Below are 20,865 nucleotides of genomic sequence, written 5' to 3'. Positions count from 1 at the left end.
TGATGAGCACAGCGCATGGTAATCACTCAATAATGTTTGTTCTTATGCTCATGATGGGGTTGGGGGACGAAATGAAGATCTCGGAGCACCTTTGCTCTCCACGCATGACCCCAGGAATCCTCTGACAACTCTGTGAGGGGGGATTTGTCTTGTTACTTTGCTGACGGGGATGGTGAGTCACAGAGAGGTAGGGTGACACACCCAAGGCCTCTCAGCATGTGAGTGGCAGATCCGAACCCTGGTCTCTCAGGCTCCGAGGCCCATGCATTTGTCACTGAGCCAGGTAAGGACGAAGGGCTTAGCCTGAAAACTCCTTTGGAATTGGTGTTGCAAAGCCTCCCGGCTTCCTGTGCTGATCTGCAAACCTCCATCCCCCAGATCCCAGATCCCTCCTAATCCTGGGAAAGAGGCAGCCCCGGGTCACATCCATCAGCGGCTCTGAGTGCTCTCCCTGGGCCTGTCATCTCCCGCGTGAGCTGGGAAGTGGCAGGCAAGGGCCTGGACTTCGAGGATGGGGGATTTCCCCACTGGGTTGAAATCTGTCACAACATTCATGTTAATTAAGCCTCGTTAATTCAGCCTTCTGCTTACGCAGAACTCCTGACAGCAAATTACTCATAAGTGAGGCGGTAAATTTATTGCTGCGTTTTCCCAAACACTCAGCAGCAAAGAACATGCCCCCGGGAAAGGCAGAGGAAAGGCCTGGAGGGCAAGTGCTGCATGGTTCCTGCCAGCCTGGACCACCAGGGACCGTGACCCAGATAACGGCCGGGGTTCACCAGGGGACCTGGGTGACGATGGGCTCTGGTCCATTCAGAGCAGGCTGCCTGGAGACAGAGTGAGCTTCCCCTCACTGGAGGCATGTAAGTGGGCAGGCAGGGAGCATTGCGAGTCCCTCTGGGCTGGCCCGTCATCTTCCCGCCTCCTCCATCTCACCCGGCAGACTGCGCTGGCTCTGTGCATTGTTTCCTCTGACAGTGCCTTGGAGTCACACAGTAGGGCTCGTAAAGGGTGAGTTGGGATCTGGACGTGAGCCCCAGAGCCCACCCTGGTGTCTGTAAACACCTTCCTCTGCAGTGAAGTCTGAGGAACCGAAGTGTGCAGGCAGGACCAGACAACCCGGCCAGGGGTGCTGCAAGGGGTCTCTCCCTGTCCTGGGTTATAGGGTGCTCTTGGAACCAGGATCAGGACCACATCTGGGCAGATGACCCTTGAGTCCGGACCCTGCTTACTAGGCTAGGTATCAGACCTCCAGGTGAGGATGCAGGCTCTCCCGGGCAGTGGGAGCCCCTCCCCCTCCCCCGCCCCACCGTCCTTCCCCCTAAGGTCTGCTTCCTTCCTTGGTTTCTAACTGGGCCATGCCTGGGACATTTGGAACAAACCCAGGCTCTGGGTACATAGAACTTTTTAAAAATTAATTAGAGCATTAAATGGTAGCCCTCTGGGAGAATCCCACCATCTGGCTGTCACAGGAGAGGCAGGAAAATTTATGCATATCTGTCTGTAGCGTGTGAGCATCATATGAAGCCACCTGTGTATGTGTGGGTGTGTGGCCCGTGTGCTGCGGTGTGTGCACAGCATGGCGTGTGTGTCTGTGTTTGGTATGTGGTGCACATCTGAGTATGCAAGTGGGCAGTGTGTTTGTGTGCATGTGTGCCCATCTGCATGTGCTGTGTGCATGCGCCCGAGGGTCTGCCTGTCTGCCTGAGCACACTTCTGTGCCCAGGCCTGGCTTTTGGGGGCAGTGAGTCAAACTGAGCTGTGTGCAGAGAGGGGGCAGCCTCTCCACCCCTCCTGGCTGAGGTGATGCTCACAGAAGGGGTGGTGGGCCATGCACAGGTGGGACAGGGGTAGGTTTGGCAAGGGCACAGCAGGCCTGCAGGGGGCGGGCAGGGTGGGATTCTCATCCCCTGTTTGATAGATGGGGAAACCCAGGCCTGCCCAAGCACTGAGCCAGTGTGTGGAGAGGCCAAGACTGGAGCCCTGGCTCTGGGGCCCCCTGGCTCTGGGGCCCCCTGTGCAGTGCTCTTTTCTCACCTTTGGCTTCTTTTATGCTGTTGGATTTTCATGGAGGCTCAGAGAGTTTCTTGAGAGGGTACCACTCACATTTCTCAGGGTTGCTCAGGGGGCAAGGTCAGGACTTGCACTGCAGATCCTGCATCCTTCTTCCTATGTGGAGGAGGGTGGAGTCAGGGCAGAACACTGGGCCGATGGATGGTCACTGACTTGCTGTGTGGCCTGGGCCCATCCTGTCCCTTTCTTTTTTTTTTTTTTTATCAATTAGTTTATTAATTTTTGGCTGCATTGGGTCTTCGTTGCTGCGAGTGGGCTTTCTCTAGTTGCAGTGAGAGGGGGCTACTCTTCGTTGTGGTGCGCAGGCTTCTCATTGCAGTGGCTTCTCTTGTTGCGGAGCATGGGCTCTAGGCATGTGGGCTTCAGTTGTTGTGGCACGTGGGCTCAGTAGTTGTGGCGCATGGGCTTAGTCGCTCCACGGCATGTGGGATCTTCCTGGATCAGGGCTCGGACCCATGTCCCCTGCATTGGCAGGCGGATTCTTAACCACCGAGCCACAAGGGAAGCCCCATCCTGTCCCTTTCTGAGCCTCATGGGTGTTGTAAGAACTAAATAAGGAGATGCATGCAAAGGGCTTTGTAAACCTCAAGGTGTGGTAGATAGACGAGGGCCTGGCCCAGGGGCGGCTGTCACACTATGATCAGGGCCACGTGTCTCCAGGGTTCCCTGAGGAGCAGGTAGGAGGTGGGGCCCTGGACGGAGGCTGGTGCCCTCCCCAGCCTTGCAGACTGTGAACCTTTCCCCAGAACTATCTGCCTGGGTGCTGAGTGCTGGCACTTACTGTCTTCCAGCTCCAGTCTCCCACATGTGGCTTGAGATGATGAACTAGAGCAGGAACAGGGCTCAGAGAGCAGTGGGACGCACCTCCCCTCCAGCAGGTGGTGACACTAAGGTCCAAAGAGGGTGAGTGGCTTGCTTGAGGCCACATAGCAGCTCAGGAGTACAGCTGGGACCAGAATGCAGGCCTCCTGGACCCTGGCTCTGTTCTCCTTGGTACTGTGTCTTTGGAAAGGGAGAAGGAGAACAGAGAGGTGGTTCCTGTACCTGCGGGGAGGGAAGTGGGGGTACCAGCCAGCTGGAGAGAACTTGGGATCCCCTGAAGCTCCAGTTCATTATGCATGAATGAAGGATTTTTAAAGCATTGTTTCAATGATTATTGTTTTTACTGTGTATGCAGAATGCTGGACGGTAAAGATGGTTTGTATCTTGGGCTGTAAGTTCTGTATAGATAGAAAAGACCCAGGCCTCAAGATTGCACATGCTCTTTCATTTATTCATTCATTCATTCATCGTTCATTCATCCCATTTCCTAAGCATCCCCTTGGTGCTCACCATGTAGATCTTATCCTGCCTCCAATGAGCTGCTTGTCTGGTGGGAAGGGTAGTTGAGTGACAGGAAGATGGGGTGATGAGGCTGTGGCCAGAACAGGCCTCAGATTCCATGTGGGGTCATGGAAGACTTTTCAGTAGAGTGGGGGAACCCCAAAGAATGAGGAAGATGTGCCCACCAGACACCCTGGCCTCACATGGGCTTGACCTTGGACAGGCTGACCATTCACCCAGAAATGGGCCACTGGGCACCTTCCAGCTCCACTCCCCTCCCCTCCCCCATGCAGCTCTCCCTGGGCTCGGGCCCACACCCAATAATGGAAGAGAGGCTCCCTTAGAGGACCCTGGCTGTCTGTGGGTCCACGGGTGGAGATGGCAGGGCGTGCTGGTGGCTGGAGCTCGCCACCTGTATGCCTAGGTGGGCCAGTCTTGACTGTGCCCCACTCAGGGTTATGATCACGGGGGGAGTAGTGGCGACACCACTTCTGAAATAGCTTGTCCTTTGAGCCCAGCTGGCTGCCTGGCCATGATTCCACCTGGACCTTTTTCTCCAAGGAATAGCCCTTCTTTCTACTTTATACACAGAGAAACCATGTTAGGAAGAACCAGGAGGCACAGGATGACAATGGCCAGGCCTCCTGATGTCCTTTAATAATTGTAACAAAAACTTCCTGAGGGCCTACTAGGTACAGAGCCTGGGGGTGGGAGAGCGAAAAAGAAAAGTTGAGAGGAACTTGCATCACTACGTCCGGCACTGCTGTGTTATCTTACAAGCAACTACCCTGCAAGTCAGAATGCAGCATCACAATTTTAGATGAGGGAAACAGAGGCTCCGAGAGGTCAAGTAACCTGCCTGAGGTCACACAGCTAGTAAGGGGCCAAGCCAGGATGTGAGCTCTGCTTCCTTAACCTGCCCCTCGTGGGAGGAGGACCACAGAGGGCTGCAGACGAGCATCTTCCAAATCTCTGTACTGGGAGAAAACGTCCACTTGAAGAAAAGGCTGAGGAGGATGGACTTGTCATGGGTGGTGGACGTGCTCACGGAGCAGGCTGTTTCAGAGGCAGCTTCCCTTTCAGCCAGGCTGTGGTGGGACCTATCTTGTTGGAGGAACCATGCTGGCTCAGAGCCCAAGTGACGGCCCCCTGTCAGAGGGGCTCTGAGAAGTGGCAAGGGTCTAGGCCAGGATGCCAGTGGGGCGTGAGGCTCTGCTGGGCACCTGCCCCACTCCCTCTCTCAGCTCACTTCCCACGGCCGCAACTGTCTCCTCTGCCCAGCTCTGGCCGGGAGCCCTCCCAGAAGTCCTGCTGGGGCCCTGGCCGTAGACACCGAGATGCGGCCCTTGGCCATTAACTCTGCCCACGCTGCTTGTCCCTTGGCTGGCTGCAGAGAGGTGAGCGGTGCAGGCCAGAGCCCTGGGCGCTAGCCCAGCGGGACCAGCACCTGAGACAAGGCCACCTCTGAAGATCTTGCCTAATGGCAGGGCTTACCAGCACCTAGCAGGGTACTTGGCACACAGCAGGCCCCCTACTTGATTCTTTCAGCTTCCAGAAGCAGAGACTTGAGACTTTTCAGTGGGAACAGGGGTCATCAGAAGCTTGGCCCTCCCAGGGTCTGTCCCAGAGTGCAGGACTAAGGGTGTGTGCTGACCCCGACTGTACCAAACTCTTCCTTAAGTGGGCCGGGACCCCCTCTGCTGTGAGCACTCGCCAAGCGGTCCAGTGGCAACACGTGGGCATGCCTTTTCTCCCCCACTCTGGCAGAGCCATCTCCCAGGAAACGTGGAATTTTCCCTCATTCCCATTATTAGGGTGCCAGGGCAAACAAACAGCCTAATCCAGATGAGCGCTGGGCCACAATCACATTCTCTTTAGGGGTTTTCTCTCTATTTCCAGCAATTTTGAGAAGCCTGAGTAATTGGTATTCCACACAGGTTAATAGAACTGCTGTCTCCTCTGCATTATGCCTTAATTTCCTTTATCACATAGCAAGTTGGAATTAATCGCCCCTCTCCTTCCTTTTTCCCACCGAAACACATTACCAGCCTGTCTGCTGGTTAAAGTCATTTTGTGGCAGCTCTTGGCTCCTTTCCACTTCCCTGGGAATCTTTCTGACCAGAGCCAAAGAACAAGGAGGGGTGAAAAATCCATTTGTACGAAGTGGGGATCTCCTGTTGAGAACTTATTTCCCTCCCTGTTCAAGAGGAAGGAACGTGTCCAGCCTCCAGCCGGCACAGCTGACTGAGTCCCCTGTCGCTGAGAGCATTCAAGAGGGCAGAATGGCCATATGTCAGCGGTGGGAACAGAGGATTCCTGCCCTGGTGGAGGGGAAGGGACAGGCCTTTGCCACTCCTGGCGCTTGGATTAGATTCTGCGATTTGAAGCTTCTAGGATTCTGTTGTTTGTAAGTTTAAAATTTTCTCTGTGATTTCCAAGTTGAAAAGAAGCTGTGAATCCATGATCCTACCATTTAGCCATTTGGGTCTAAGTACTTTTAAATCGTGTGCTTTAATATTCTAAGATACTCTCCTGGAATTGGAGATTCTGTTCTGTGATTCTAGGCTATTTTATGATTCCATGAGCCTCTTAAGCTGCAGTTCTGCTCCATGACTGGGTCTCAGGAGGGAGTGTAATTGCTTTGCCGAGGCTGCTTTGGGAGTGTGAAAAGCCCAGGCCTTCTCTGGCCTCAGTTGCCCCATTTATGAAATTCGAGGGTTGGACCAGAGGGCCTCCAGGTCCTGCCTCGCAGGTGTGTCCTGCCTGCAGCTCCTTTGGCTCCTTCTGAGCTTCGTCCACACAGTGCCCCGTCAGCGCTGGCCACCCCACGGCACCTCTGGGAACCCAGAAGCTTTTCCCATGTGAGCCACACCCCTTGCCCACTTGCCCCCAGCCCTCTCGCATTCCAGCAGGAAGGCGACCCAGCTCTCCTCCAAAGTCCCAGCAGGAAAGCCGGTGGGGGTGATAAGAAGAAATAAACCAGATCATTGACAAGAGCTCCATCATCTTTGTGGGCTGAACAATTCAGTCTACAATTTCAACATCTACAATCTCCTTTAAATCTTGCCCCCCAAGGGGTGTAGTTACTGATTGTTAGCCCCATTTTATAGGTGGGGAAACTGAGGCTCCGAGAGGTTAACTCACCTGTACTGGTGAGTTCCAGGACCCTGAGTCGCTTGCTGCTTGCACAGCTGCTGGCCACATGCAGGCTGGATTGAACAAGGCATGAGCAGCCCGAGGTGGTCAGTGTGATGAGGGAGCGCGGGGGCATCTCTCCCCAGAATCTGGGGCAGGGTGGGGTTGCCACCCACACACTCGTGCTTCTCCCCTGGAACCACCCCTGGGATGTTCAAGGGCTTCAGAGAACGGACCTTGTTTCCTTCCCAATGCACCAAGAAGCCAGAAAAGAAACTGCCTTCTTCATCTGCTTTTAGAATCTACCCTCTCCTTCTGGATCAAACGGCATTTCTCAGGGCGGGCTTCCTCAGCCCCCACTGCTTCCTCATTGGCGCAAACTCACCCCTTCTTTGAGGTCCATCTCAAAAGGCTTCTAGCTCACTGCCCCTGTCCCCCAAGCACCCCTCACCACTTAGAGGAGAGGCACTGGTGAGAGCTCCCCAGGGCTGAGTTCAGCATCCTTGTTTACAGCTGGGGCACTGAGGCCCAGAGAGGGAGATGACTGTCTGAGGCCACACAGCAACCTCACCACCCTCGATTCTGATCAGGACTATCTTATCTTGTTCTGGGTTGCAGCTGTTATATCTGAGTTCTTGTCTCCTCAGCTTGGCTGTAATATCTGTGAGGGAAGGTCCACCTCTCATCCTTTGCTTTCCTTGTCAAGCATTAGGGATAAGATGCCCTGGGTTCTGGTCCTGCCTTGAGCTCTGTGACCTTGGGACAGTCCGTTGCCTTTCAAGGGCTTTTGCTTCCTCATCTCTCAAAGGGGGTGATGCCCCCTGCCTCACAGAGTTGCTGTAAGGAGCCAGACTGAGGGGCGGGGGGCTGGGGTCGTGAATCTGCCGCTCAGCACCGCGTTCATTCAGGATCCCAGTTCTGCCAGATTTCCTTTGGCCTTCGCTGAGTTTCCAGCCAGAGACTCTCCTTGTCCCCAGAACAGCCCCACGGTTCCCCACGTCTGAGCTGCTGCTGCTTTGTGGCCCCTGCTGTAGGGCCCTTGCCCCCTCTCCATGGAGCACCCACCTTGAGCCACGCACGTGCTCTGCTGTCCTCACCACCCAGCTGCACACCTGCCTCCCCTTCTAGACGCGGGTGCTGACTGCGCCGGCTCGGGGCATGTAGCCCTGCCCGCACGCCGGGAGTGCCCTCCGTCTGTCCCTTCCACTCTCCACCTGGAGGGGTACCAAGGCAGGCCTGTGAATGGTGCACATGGAAAACCTGACTCCTTTCTCCTCCTATGTCTAGATGAGGAGACCAAAGCACGGGGAGGGCAAGGGACTTGTCCAAGGTCACCCCAGCAGTCGGGGCAACCTGGAGTAGTGCCCAGGGCTCTGAAGCCCAGACCACTCAGAGGCTCGCCCCCAGAATAGCCCTGTGAAGGGCTTTCCCACAGCCAAGGGCCCAGCTACAGTGGGAGGGGAAGGTTTGCATCTCCCTGAGGCCAGCTCCACAGGCTGGCTGAGCCTTGGGATGACTCACTGAGCCCACTCTGGTCTGGTGGAGCCTCCCAGGGCCTCCCAGGCTGTCAACAGGGAGATGAGTGATGTCCAGCCAAGCTGCAGAGCTTCACCTCGGCACTGACGGCCAGGGTGGGCACAGCCTGGAAGGCTTGCTGCGGGCATTGTCCAGGTAGGTCTGACCTGCCAAAAATATGGCAGCAAAATAAGCACCCTGTGGTGATTCGAGCTTGCTAGTGTCTGGGCCCTGGCAGGCCCCAGGCAGGAACTCCACTCCTTTGGGCCTTGTTGGAGGTAGAGGGCGTTGTCAGATGCCATCAACACCTGATGCTTGAACTGGCCTTGAGGAGTGGGGAGAGTTTTGCCAGGTAGAGATGAAGAAGCACCTCCTGCAGGTGGAGCTGCACGAGTAGGGACACCAGGTAGGCAAGCCCACGGTTTGTCCATGACCGTTGGGTGGATGTGGAGGCGTTGGTAGCTAGGGGTGGGCGAGAGCAGTTAGTGGGGCAGCCTGAAGTGTCCCTGAGCACCCTGCTAAGACACTTGGTCAGATTCTAGGGGAGATGGGAAGTGTCCCTGAGCACCCTGCTAAGACACTTGGTCAGATTCTAGGGGAAATGGGTCCGGCAGGACCAGGAAAGGTGGCTTTCTGATGATGGACAGGGCTTCAGCGGGACAGTGGCTACTGGCTGTGGATTTCCAGCCCCCTACCTGGAGCCACAGGGGTAGATTGGGAGGGCCTGGGGACTGAGCTACAGATCCCTTCCTTTGCCAGCCTCACTCTGGACCTCTTTTTAGCACCATAACTAAAAAGAAAAGGAACTTAGAGGTCATCTCATCCAATCCAGTCCCGTCATGGAGGAAGAGAGCCAGGCACAGGGAAGGCAGAGGACTTATACAAGGTCACACAGTAGAGCCAGGTCCCCAGGCCAGTGGTGGGGAGAGCCCAGTGCCAACCCTGTTTGCAGTGAAATGGTCTTAACCTCTTTCCAAATAAAAGCCAGCATCCTCCCAGACACAGGCCTCAACTACTTTGCAGAGCAGTGCCCTAACCCTCAGGCCTCCTGTTGGGCACCCAGTGGGCCAAGGCTCCCTGGATGGCTGGCGAGGGGCTGAGGGTGGCAGAGAGCCCATACCAGCCTCCTAGGCAAGAAGCCCAGGGCCAGCACAGAGGGGGTGCCCCAGAGAGGGTGCCCCAGAGAGGCCGCAGCCCAGCCAGCCCCAGGGGATGGATTTCCCAATAACAGGGTGTCGCTGCCCATTTATCACCAGGATAGCCCAGTGGGGCTCCTCTCAAAACGCTTCTCCTACCAGCCTAATTGGTGAAAGCGTTTGCATTTTCCACTCAGGTGGGGCTGCTTCCCAGCCGCTGCCTTGTGGGCAGAGGGTGCGGCATCCATTACTGCCTGTGGGGGGTGGTGAGGAGGGACTGCCCCTCCCCCAGACAGGTGGGGGTCATCATCCCGTCATTCACTGCTTCGTGCCACCTGGCTGCTTGGGTAGGAACGACTGGCCACCCGGCTCCTACTCCCTTAGCGAACCCGACGCAGGCTGCTGACTGAGGCAGCTTCTCAGGCCCGTCTGGCCCGACCTCTTCGCCCACCGCGGCAGAGTTTTGTCCAGGGATCCCTGGGTTTCCCACTCGAAGTCAGCGGGGTGGAAGCAACAGAGCCCAGAGAGGCCTGGCGGTGTTACGCAGCTTGTTGGTGGCAGAGCCCGGCTGGAATGAGACCTGGAGCCTGGAGCCTGGTTCCCAGCCTGCAGAAGAGCTGTCCCTCTTCCCGCTGGGGCTGGTGATGGGAGAACAAGGCCTGGAAGGTGGGGTCCTTGGCAGGCTCTGAGGTCTGCTCTTGGGAGGCGGAGCCGTGACTGACTGGGGTTAGACAGGAAGGTCCCCAAGTTCAGAGGAGGCTGAGTCCCCACTGGGGCCAGCCAAGTGCTCTCACCTGAGCGGAGGGACAGCGTGTGGCTGGGAACCAGGCAGGGCTCTGGCTGGAGGTCGTGGAGGGTTTCCTAGCCACGCCTTCTGCCTTCTGGAGGCTCCTACCCTGAGGATACTGTGAGTTTCCCTCTAGCTGTTTCCTTGAAACCTCAAATCCCAGTGCCAAGTGGGTGTCCCATATCCGGAGTGGGCAGTCCTGAGCCTGGAAGTTGGTCGGGGAGTGGCCGTCCTCTCCATGCTGCCTGCTCCTCTGACAGCACCCCTTGCGTGGTGCTTGGTCCTTGTGCAGGCGCCCGCCGGGGACCCCTGCTGATCCCATCCACCTCTCCCCCACACCCATGCCCCCCGACCCCCTCACAGCTGTCACTGGCTTAATACCCCTCTGTCCACAAATCACTGCAACAGGAAGACCCCTTTGTCGTCTGTCCCTCGGAGATGCGCATCTTCCCTGTGGTGACAGGGAGTCCCACATATCCCAGTGATGGCTTGGACCTCCCGTGGTGACAGCGGGGCCGGGGTCGGGCAGCGTCCGAGAGCAGCTGGGATGTGCCAGGGCCTGGAAGAGGGACTTGGCTGTGGGAAGCCCCAGGTGATCCCTTGGAGCAGCACCGTGAAGCACGACCCACCTGTGTCGTAGAGTCACAGACCCAGAATGTCAGCTGGAGGGGGTCCTTAACGATATGTTCACCTGAGGAAACTGAGGCCAAGGAGGAAGAGGTCACACGGTCTGTCAGAGGTGTGGGGCCATAGGTATTCTTTGAGCACCTGCTTGGCATCAGACCTTGTGTGAGGGGGACGCTGAGATGAAGGAAATGTTGGCAGGTGCTGGTGCGCGGAGTCAGGTGGACACCCGGCTGAGGACATTGTCCAGTTTAAAAGCAAAGGCGCCCTCCCCAAAGAGTGATCCTCCCCCCCACCCCCCTTCATTCTTTCATCTTCTGCCTCAAGCCCTTCGCATGCCCACCCCTCCCCGCCAGCATCTGCTGCTTCGTTTCCTCTTACTCCCCAAGTGGGATGCGAGGGTGGAGGAGAAAGCGGACTCAGATGTCACCTGCTGATGGATGGTGGTGGCCTGAGCCCCGGAGCCCGCTGGGCAGCACAAAGCCGCAAGCTGAGCCCCTCCCATCGCGCTCTGTGGGTGTCGGGACACTGTGGGAATGGGTTGCCTTTCTGGCACCACCCAGAGCCTCGAGTCTGACTGTCAGCGTGGACTCGGGGACACAGTCCCTTGCAGGATGGGATCAGGGGTGTCCACAGCTTGTCGACACGTGTGTGTCATGCAGTAACTGTCCTGGCGTCCCGTCATGAGGCTGAGGGTGTGTGGGTCAGGGTGGTGCAGTCTTAAAAACTTGGGTCCTTAGAGAGTGAGAACCTTAAACCCACAAAAGCTGTTCTAAATGTTGTATTAGACTCACGGGATCTTTAAACTGAGGGTTTTTAGGAACATCATGTGTCGGGGGCGGGATCGGGGGCGGGTTTGAACCCAGTGCTGCTGGACCCCAGAGCTGCTGCTGCTGCTGGGCTGTGAGCCCAGGGTTTCATGGCCCCAGCGGGGCTGCTAAGGGAGTGATGGGGTCCCCTCTCGCCCTGCTTCCAGTAGTGCAGCTCCATTTTACTCTATTTTATATGCTGGGGTTTCACTTAGGAAAAGCATCCCTCTGCTTAAAAATAAAGTTTTCCAGGCCCTGTGCTGTGCTGCAGCTCTGGGCCAGGACCCGCCTCAGCCTGAGAGGGTGGCTCTGGCCGGCGGGTGAACAGGCAGGCAGACCGGGCTTCCCAGGAGGGGGTGCAGGTTGCTCTGGGCCACTGGCTCCTCCCCCTCTCGCTCCTGCTGTGTTGTTGCTGCAGCCAGAGAACACTCCGGGTCTGTCGAGCCGTTGACTGGGGTGACAGTTTAATAGTAGCTTCCTGGGCTGTCATTTAAATCTGCCTGCCAGGTTAGTAGGCTGGGGCCGCCTGGCACGCCCCCTGCCCCCACCCCGGATCTTCGTTCTGCTGGCAGTGGTCGTCTTGGCAACGCCAGGGCCTGGCAAGCTCTGCAGAAGGGTAACCGTGGGGGGAGCAGCTCTTTCATCTCCCCGACCCGGGTACAAGTGGCCCAGCTGCCTTAGGGCTGGGCGGCAGGGCCAGAGCCAGGCCGCTCGGTGCTGGTCCGGGCCTGAGAGAGGAAGTGGGAACAGACGAGTCCCCTCTGTGCACAGGGCTCCAAGGTGAGGGTTTACATCTCTGCTCTCCCAGACTCTCAACTGCCCTGGGAGGGAAGGGACCTGCCCCAGGTGGCTCCGCAACAATGTTGAGCTGGAATCACCTGTCTGTGGGTCTCTGCTGTGCCCTCAAAGAATGTTCCCTGGGGCCCACGACCTGTCTGCAGAAACCTGAGGGCAGGCAGAGCCTGCATCTCTCGCATCTCCCTGTCCCGTGTGGCCTGGTATCAATTCCCCCCTGACCCCATCCTGGGCTTGCCTCTAGACATGTCCCTGCTCTTAGGACTGGGGTCTCCCCAGTGGAGTCCCCTCAGCTTCACTTTGCCCCAAGTACTCCGGGAATGCCTTCTCCTGTTTTTCATGGCTTGGTGGAGCTGGCCCAGAGACAGAAGATTGGGTACCAGCCTCTGCTGTGTGACCATAGGCCAGTCCTTCCCCTCTCTGAGCCTCATCTTCTGATCTGAGGGGCTGGCACCACAGCAGTGTTTTGTCAAGTGTGGTTCATTGGACACTTGTTTCTTGGGAAATTAATAGACGTGGCATCCAACAAAGACATTCCTTGGCTAAACAAGTTTGGGAAGTGCTGGAGGAAACAAAATCAATCTGATATCTTTACTGTAGGCCTCTCAGGGCCCTTAGTAAGCCAGTGGGCATCATGAATCTCCAAGGGGAAGGTAATAAATCTTAACCCAAACATCTGGGTGGATGGTCGGTCCTGCAGCTCTCTGCCCTGCCCTCTGCCTCTCTCTTCCTCTGCCAGGGCCTGATGGTCCGTGTGCATGGACACGCCAAATCCTGAAGGAGGCCCAGGCAGCTTGGAGCCGTGGGTTTTGTTGGCTGCCCTGTGCTTAGCAGGGGCGGGGTGAGTCCCTAGGTGAGCTCAGGGAAAGCCAGGTCCCTGCACTGGGCCTCTGAGGGGCAGGCTGGTGCCATGCGGGGTGAGTTGGCCCCTGGCCTAGTGGAGCTCCCAGGTCCCTTGCCACTTGCCTCCTCCCCAGCCCCAAACGGCCATTCCGCTGGCTCCTCCACACCCCATGGCCTGTTATCCCTCTCCCTGGAACACCCTTCTCTGCTCTCCTCACTCTCACAGCTTGGATGACCTCTCTTCCTTGAACACAGTCCCCTCTTCCAGGAAGCCTTCCCTGACCCCTGGGATGGTTGGGTAGCCCTCGCCTGGCTTCCTGGCCACACAGTGGGACTGGGGGTCAGAATACCTGGGCTCAAGTACAACCCTCCCAGAGACACGTGCTGTGCCTTGGAGCAGCCCCTTCTCCCTGGGCCTGGCTTCAGCTTCTAGAACAGGAGAGCTGCAGAGGGGACTTCAAGGCCCTGGGCTCTGACAGGACGGAGCATTGTGATTGCCAAGACGAAGCCACACTGAGCAGCTCCACCTGGCAGTCCTGGCTAATCTTTGTTTTGAAGCCTCCTGTCTGCACTGGGGCTGCAGGATGAGCATGGGTGGGGAATAACAGCATGAAGCATGCACATTGTCTCGGGGCAGGACGCTTCTGGGGACGGGGAAGCTGGGAGGTGATGAGTGATCATAACAATTTCGCAAGATCGTAGACTCCGGGCACAGAGGGCTGAAGATTCAGTCAGCTCCACACTTCCATATCCAGATGAGGAGGCAGGCCCATGTGGCTGATGAGCCCGGTGTCACACACATAGCAGCTGGAGCTGCTGACTTCACACGCCGCAAACTTGCACCTTTCTGCTTTTCAGTTCATAAGGTCCTGGCACCATCCTTAGCCCGTTTGCTTCTTACAACAACCCTGTGTGTTGAAGCAGAGATTTTATCCCTGAATGTAGGTGAAGAAAGTGAGGCTCAGAGAAATTGTGTAACTTGCAAAAGGTCACACAGCCCACAAGTGGCAGAACAGAGTTCCATCAACCGTGAGCAGTCTGATGCTTTCCTTGGCCTGCGTTCTTGTTATAATTAGCAGCTCCCCCTTCTTTTGTCCTGGATTTCCCATTCTCTCCCCCTCTGCCCTGGGGTTGGCCCCTCCCCACTGCCCTTAGGAATCCCAAGTCCTTTGTGGCGGCCCATCTGTTGCCATGGCACCAGATTATGATGTCGCAGATCCTGGATGACTGTGTACTGCTCCTGGGCTGTGGAGTACAGGGATTCACAGAGGTGGGAATTGTCCAAGGGGTGACTGGCATGGAGGGACATAAATCCCTGGAAATAGAGACCCACGGCCTCGAGCCCAGCTTGGGAATCACCCTGGAAGCTCGAGCCAAGGCTGCCAAGGCCAGGAGAGTGGGGGCTGGCATGGTTTGCTCTGACAGCTTCAGAAGACTGCCCTGCCCTCATCTCTTGGCGGGGCTGATGTAGCCTCTTGACAAGGGGCTGTTGGGCTCTTTACACTGCACAACCTGACACTGGGATGCTTGCTCAGATCCCTTTTTGCCTTTTGACCTTGTGTGGCAGTGCTGCCTGGGAAAGCCACCATCCTCACTTGCCCAGAGAGAGAAGGAACTTGCCCAGAGTCACCCAGAGAGGAGGTGGCCGTGCCAGGGTTCAGGCTCAGCTCTGCTTCCAAATCCTTCCACGTGGTTACACTTCACACAGGGTCCGCCAAGGTGGTTTAGTCTAGTCCCCAGCCTGAAACTGACCATCCTGCCTCAGTTTCCCCAGGGTGGTCCATTAGCAAAGCATAAGTTGTCACAGGCCCAGGTTTATTCTACCGCACATTTCTGGGCACATTCCAGGGGAGCCCTTCATGCAGGTGCCTCTGGTCTGTGGTGGATCCGCCACATTGCCTTGTCCTGCAGCCCCTGGGATCTAGTCCAACTGCGTTTGCCTCTCTGGGGTCCTTATTCTTCACCTGATAATGCTGAGGTGGCTAAGGGACTTAGTATAAAGAGTCCAAGCTTTGGAAGCTGCCACATGGACTTGAAATCCCACTTCTGCCACCTACCACCCTCACCTCTTTGAGCCTCAATTTCCTCTTCTGTAAAATGGGATTAACAAAAGCTGCCGGGATGGCTAAGAGGAATCACTGGGATATTGAGTGAAAGGTGCCAGGGCAGAGCAAGGGTGGAAGATGTCCAAACTGGTCATGACAGTGAAACAGGTCTGTTCCCCAAAACACCACCATGGGACATGCACCCGAGCCTGCCATTTCCTGGCCTCAGTGCTGCCCTTCAGGACTGTGATGTTGCTTGTGGCTGCTCTGGCCTCTTTACCTAGTGCCTGTCAGGACTTGGCACACTGTGGGAGGCCAAGCTGACTCCCAGGCTCCCAGGATGCCAGGGAGGAAAGGGTCCGTGGCGAACATCTGGCTGGCCAAGGCCCAGCGATGGAGCCCCTCCATCCCCTTCTTCTTCAAGCCTGCCTTGCTCTCCTGGGGTTTGCTGGTCATGCACTCGTGCTGACAGGCTGGGCGGACTTCTCATCAGTGTGCTCAGGGCACAGACACAAGCTCACTGAGCGCTGAGCTGAAGCTTCCATGGACTTCCCACCTATTCTTGGGCTTTTCTTCCGTATCTGATGCCCCTGGGCATTTTGTTTGGAGAGCCACGGTGGGGAAGAGGGACATCTGACTGTGAGGTCCAACTGTGGCTCTGCTGCCACCGAGGTGTGACCTTGGGCATGTAACTTAACACCCTGGGGCTGAATTTCCCCACATGTCAAGTGAGGACAGAACAGGCCCTTTGTCCTGGGGTTTCCTGGTAAAGTGCCTAGCACAGAGACTGGCACACAGGATGCACTTGGAGAATGTTAGAACAGGAAAAGGAAAGCACTGGAATATATGTTTCTTTTTTGGATGCTGAGCTTCCTGTGGAAGGAGCACTCTGGTGTTCGTATTAGGAAATGCCCCAGGTGCCGTGGTTCATAACTATACTTCCTTTCTGATGCATTATAAGCCGTGATTTACCAAAAGGCAGTACCACATTGGTATTTATCACCCATGTCGACCCCTCAGTGCAGGGCTCAGGGAGGGCTTTTTGGGGGTCCTGGACTGGGAGGCAAGTGAGTTCGTTCTCATCCCTTCCTTCCTGTGTTTCCCTGGGCCAGCCCTTTTCTCTCTCTGGGTCTCAGGCCCCCATCTGTAGGTAGACTCTGATTCCTCTGGTTTCTTCCAGCCCTGCACAGGCAGAGATGTTCTTCTAAGGAAAGTGTGAAGAAAGCTCAGCTTAGAATGCAGATGTACTGCAAGGATTTCATTGAAAAGAAAGGCAGAAATGGAACGGATTCAGGAGGCCTAGCGTCTGTCCCCAAATCCCTGTTAGGCTGCTCAGGGGGAGGAGTCATGTGGCTCCAGAGGGGGCCAGAGGGCCTGTGGGAGGATTTACATGACCCAAGGCTGGTCACTGGGAAGGAGCTTCCCGGGGAGAGGGAGAGCCTGGCCCTGGAGGTGTGGGAGCAGAGGCTGGACAGCTACGTTTCCGTTGGGTTCAATGCCCTGCACTGAAATCTACCCTGAGTTGGGTCCTGTGCTGAATGTGATGCAATCCCTGCACTGGGGGAGTATCAGGCCAGTGGAGGGACAGGGAGAAAAGCAAACCCTGTTGGTCCCTGTGTTCTTGTCCCAGTTCTGCTCCCAGCTGTGAGAGTCCGACCTGCTGCGTACATCCCCTATGAGGGCACAGAACACCCCATTTCCTTTGCTTCTAATCAAGACTCACACCATAAAAACAGCAATAGCTGCTACTTACTGAGCATCTGCTGTGTGCCAAGGTCTCTGCTGCCTGATCTTCATACATTATAACTTCTTGTTACTTCTCCTTGGAGCCCTTTGTTTCTTTCTCCCCATTATATAGATAAGAAAACAGAGGCTCAGAGCTTAAGTAACATCCCCAAGGTCACACAGATAGAAAGAGGCAGAGCTGGGATTCCAACCCCCTGTGTGGCCATAGACGCCTTGGGAGCAGAGACTGATTTGGATGTCTTGCCCACAGATTCTCTTTCCCTCGCTCTGAACAAAACACACCTCATCAATCTTGCCACAAGGTGATCATTTACTTTTATGATTTTATTATCACCAGCTTCCTGGTGCTTGCAGAAGGAGCCTCGACTTCAGTCTGGTTGTGGGGAGCAGGAAAGGCAGGTAAAGGGACTGAGAACCGGCTGAAGAGGCTAAGGCAGCTACCGTATGTGATCAGGGAAGGCTTCTTGGAGTCTGTGACAGTGGACCTGGACTTGGGGGGAAGAGAGAGGTGTGATGGGAATGGGCATTCCCTTGATGGATGGATCCTGTCACCCTTGTTGCACTTGGAGAGCAAGGCCAGGGATTGCCCGTCTCCTCCTGGTGTGGAATGAATAAGACTTTCTCTCCTGTCCTCTCCTCTTGGTCAGGGAGGCACTCGTGGCCTCTTGGTGCCATGGGAGGTCACGTGGTCCAGCTTGCAGACCAGCACATTCTGGTCACCCCGTAGCCACCTGAGTGTATGTCCTAGAAAAGCCTCCTGTGCCCACCAGACCCCTCACGCTCTTCTCCTTGACCCGCAGCCAAGAAGACCTGTGCGGACAGTGACTTCACCTGTGACGACGGCCACTGCATCCGAGAGCGGTGGAAGTGCGATGGCGAGGAGGAGTGTCCCGACGGCTCTGACGAGTCCGAGGCCACTTGCAGTGAGTGTTGCCCCTAGGCTGGGGGAGGGGACCTGGCTCTGGGCTTCAGTTTCCTCATCATGTCTTCCCGGTTGGGAGTTTGGGAGGCTCGGGTGGGGTGATCTGTCATGCACGGCCTCAGACTCACTTTGTGCTGAGCCCTTGCAAGCTCCGGGCTGACAGTCCGGTGCCTCTAGTTGCTGGTTCTGGTGACCTGTTTCTGGACTTTCTTCCCAGCCCTCTGGCAGTTTGGGCCCTGCTCCTGTAGTTCCAGGAGCTAGAAACAGCCCCTTTGTGCCCTGCTGCCCAGAAGTAGCCAGAGCACATCCTCCAGGCCTCCCCTCAGCCTCCCCCACTATTTTTTTTTTGAGGACTCTAATCATAATTCTAATAGTGCTAATGGCAGCTGGTGCTTATCAAGCATTCACTGTGTAGTGGGCACTGTGCTAAGCACGGTGTATGCTTTCATTCATCTTATTCCCACAGCGGCCTCATGAGGCAGGTACTGTCACTTTCTGACTTTTGCAGAGGCGGACACTGAGGCTCAGAGAGGTTGAGTGACTTGCCCAAGGCCACGCAGCCGGGACTTTGAGGCCCCAGCTCTGTCCTCTGCTCTGGGCGGGCTGATGGCAGCGAAGACAGCCAGGGGCGAGGCAAGGGCCAGAGCAGAGCCCCAGGCCCACCTCCCATACTCAGGCTTTGTCTCTCCACGATTTCTTTTCCAGGCCCTAATCCTCAAAGCAAACTTACACCCGCCAGGTCATTCCGTGACATTTGTTAAATTAAAGAGGAGATGAGACGGGGGCAGGGAAGGACCCGGTGGTCCCCGAGGCAGAGCTTCAGCAGAATGAGCCTGAGACAAAAGGCTGGGGTGGGGGCCGCACGTGGAGGACAGGGGGCGGGGCGGGGGGGACCTGGTTGGGGGTGGGGGGGGGCTGGCAGGGACCTGCGAGTCACAGTCCCAGATCTTCCTTAAGGGTCACAGTCACCCCAGAGGCAGAGGTGGGGACAATGGAGCCCAGCGTCCCATCTAGGGCTGCGGCTGGTGATAACTGGGTTTCCTTGTCTCCTAGCAACAGAGCTACCAGTCTCCGTGGGAGAGAAAGAGAAAGGGACAGAGAAAGGGAGAGCAGGAGCCATCCCCGCCCGAGACAGGGCACCCCCTCGTTTCCTTGCACAGCTGCCCTGCCTTCCCCGGACTTGCTGCAGGCCCTGTTCTTCCCTCACCCCACCAAGTAGCCAAAGCTGGTGCAGTCCCAGGTGTCTGGGCCCAAGGGCAGCCCAGTGCTTTGTCCTGAGCTTCGCTTGGGGAGGAACAAAGCCCAGCCACGCCCACTTGTGACTCATCCTCCTGGCAACCTTGGGGAGGGGGGGTGGATCTGTTTAGAGAGAAAGAAACTGAGGCTGGGACAGGTTCAGCCACTTGCCCAAGGCTGCCCGGCTAATATAGGGCAGAGCTGTGTGCAGCCCAGAGTGTGTGTTTGGGCAGGGGGCTGTGGCCACCATGGCAATCAGCTCGGTCATCCAGACCCCGTGCCTGCGGTTTCCCTGGACACTGGAGATGGGAGGGGAGGGGCAGCACCATCAGGGTCCTTACCGGGGTCTGTCCTGCTGCCTGAGAGCTGGGCTCCCCCTCCTCCCCAGGTCTCTGTCTCTTTGCACTGATGCTCCTTTTCATCTCCCTCCTGCCCAGCCCTGCACTGTCGGGCTGCCTCCCTTCCCTGCTTGCCCCTCCTCCCCCTCCCTCTTGCCGGCTCTCTCTCTGCTGCCCTGCCCACATTTCCCTCTGTCTTCCTCCCTCTCGTCTGTCCCAGCACTTGCTGCCTTCCCATCCTCTGGGCTGTGCGGGTGCCCTCGGGCCTCACGCCTCCTGCCTCCCAGGCCTGCTTTGTGTTCAGCTGTAGAGCACGGTTACTCTGACTGTTGAGTAATTGGAGGCTTAGGGAAGCTGAGGGCCCTGCTTCCTAGACACACAGGTGGTTCATGGCTGGTCTGCCTTCCAGGACAAAAGGCAGGCTCCGCAGTGTCTCTGAGGCTTGACAGGGGGCTCCGTGGGAGCTGCCACCAAGGCCACAACCTGGGAGTCAGCGGCCCAGCTCTCCTCTGGGCTCTCCCAGTGATTCACTGTGAGGTCCTGCATACTTTCCCGCCCCTCCCTGGGCCCTAGTTTCTAGCAGTCCAGAATTCCAAAGACTGTGATTCTAAGACTCCTGGACTCTTAGGATTCTGAGGCCTTCTTTCTCCCTTGCCTGTACCCAGCTGGGGCACAAGGCCCAGGAATCCACTTTCCATGCACAGTTACATTGGTCACAGGTGGGCAAGGTCTGTGAGTGGGGAGGGCTGCCTGGGGGAGGGCAGCCAGAGTGGGTCCTTGAGGGTCAGGCAGAATTTGCGGGAGCAGGACCTGGTAACAGGCTTGCTCACAGCCTCAGGACCTGGTAACAGGCTTGCTCACAGACTCCTGACCAAGTGAGAACCCAGCAGCCAATTCACAGCCCATTTAATTGGCGTTGTCATAGCAACCTCCACAGCCTACCAGGTTCCTGGGGACTGTGCCAGCTTCCAGGATAGAGCCCCCTGCCCACCTGCAAAGAAAGATTATAGGTAGTAGTAAAGGGTAGTGGGTTTGATGTCTGATATATTTGGGTTTAGGTCCTTTAACCTGTGAGACCTCAGGCAAGTTGTCCAATCTCCCTGAGCCTCAGTTCATTTGTCTGCAAAATGGGGTAATGGTACCTACCTTACGGGGGGTTATGAGGATCAAATGAAAAATATGCACACAAAGTGTCAGTGCTGGAGCAAATGGCAGTGTTATTTTATGATTACGTTTTGACTGTAGGCCCGCTCCCCAATTTAAAGCCTTAGAATAGTCTAAGTGAGAGGGGTTTGCATGGAAGGGAAAGGGATTTGGGAGCAGGTCCCCCTTCTTGTGTTCCCCCATTATGTCATCTGCCCCTAGCTGCCTGGGGTTTCTCCCAGCTCTGTTTCCTTCTGGTTCTGGATTCTGTGTCTATCAAATTGAGCCTGGAGTCACAGTGGGAAAGCCCGGACATGTGCCTAATGAAAGTAGCATTTCAGCTCTAATTATAGCTCACTTGACTGGGGCCGTTTGTGATCCACCTTCAGGCACCT

General features: G+C 56.4%; 1 protein-coding gene across 13 annotated transcripts in view; it reads left to right on the top strand.

Moving 5' to 3' along the window:
- Positions 1-20,865, top strand: part of LRP8 (LDL receptor related protein 8) — a 78,132-nt gene that overhangs the window by 19,087 nt on the left and 38,180 nt on the right. For all 13 annotated transcript variants that reach the window (XM_068539915.1, XM_068539912.1, XM_068539911.1 and 10 more), the window contains exon 3: positions 17,632-17,754. In XM_068539915.1, the coding sequence (XP_068396016.1) occupies positions 17,632-17,754 (123 nt within the window). The remainder of the gene's footprint in view (positions 1-17,631; positions 17,755-20,865) is intronic.

This window comes from Eschrichtius robustus, chromosome 3 (assembly GCF_028021215.1).
Source record: "Eschrichtius robustus isolate mEscRob2 chromosome 3, mEscRob2.pri, whole genome shotgun sequence".
NCBI lineage: Eukaryota > Metazoa > Chordata > Mammalia > Artiodactyla > Eschrichtiidae > Eschrichtius > Eschrichtius robustus.
The sequence above is the reverse complement of the archived record's forward strand: the minus strand, read 5'-3'. Positions and strand labels throughout refer to the sequence as shown.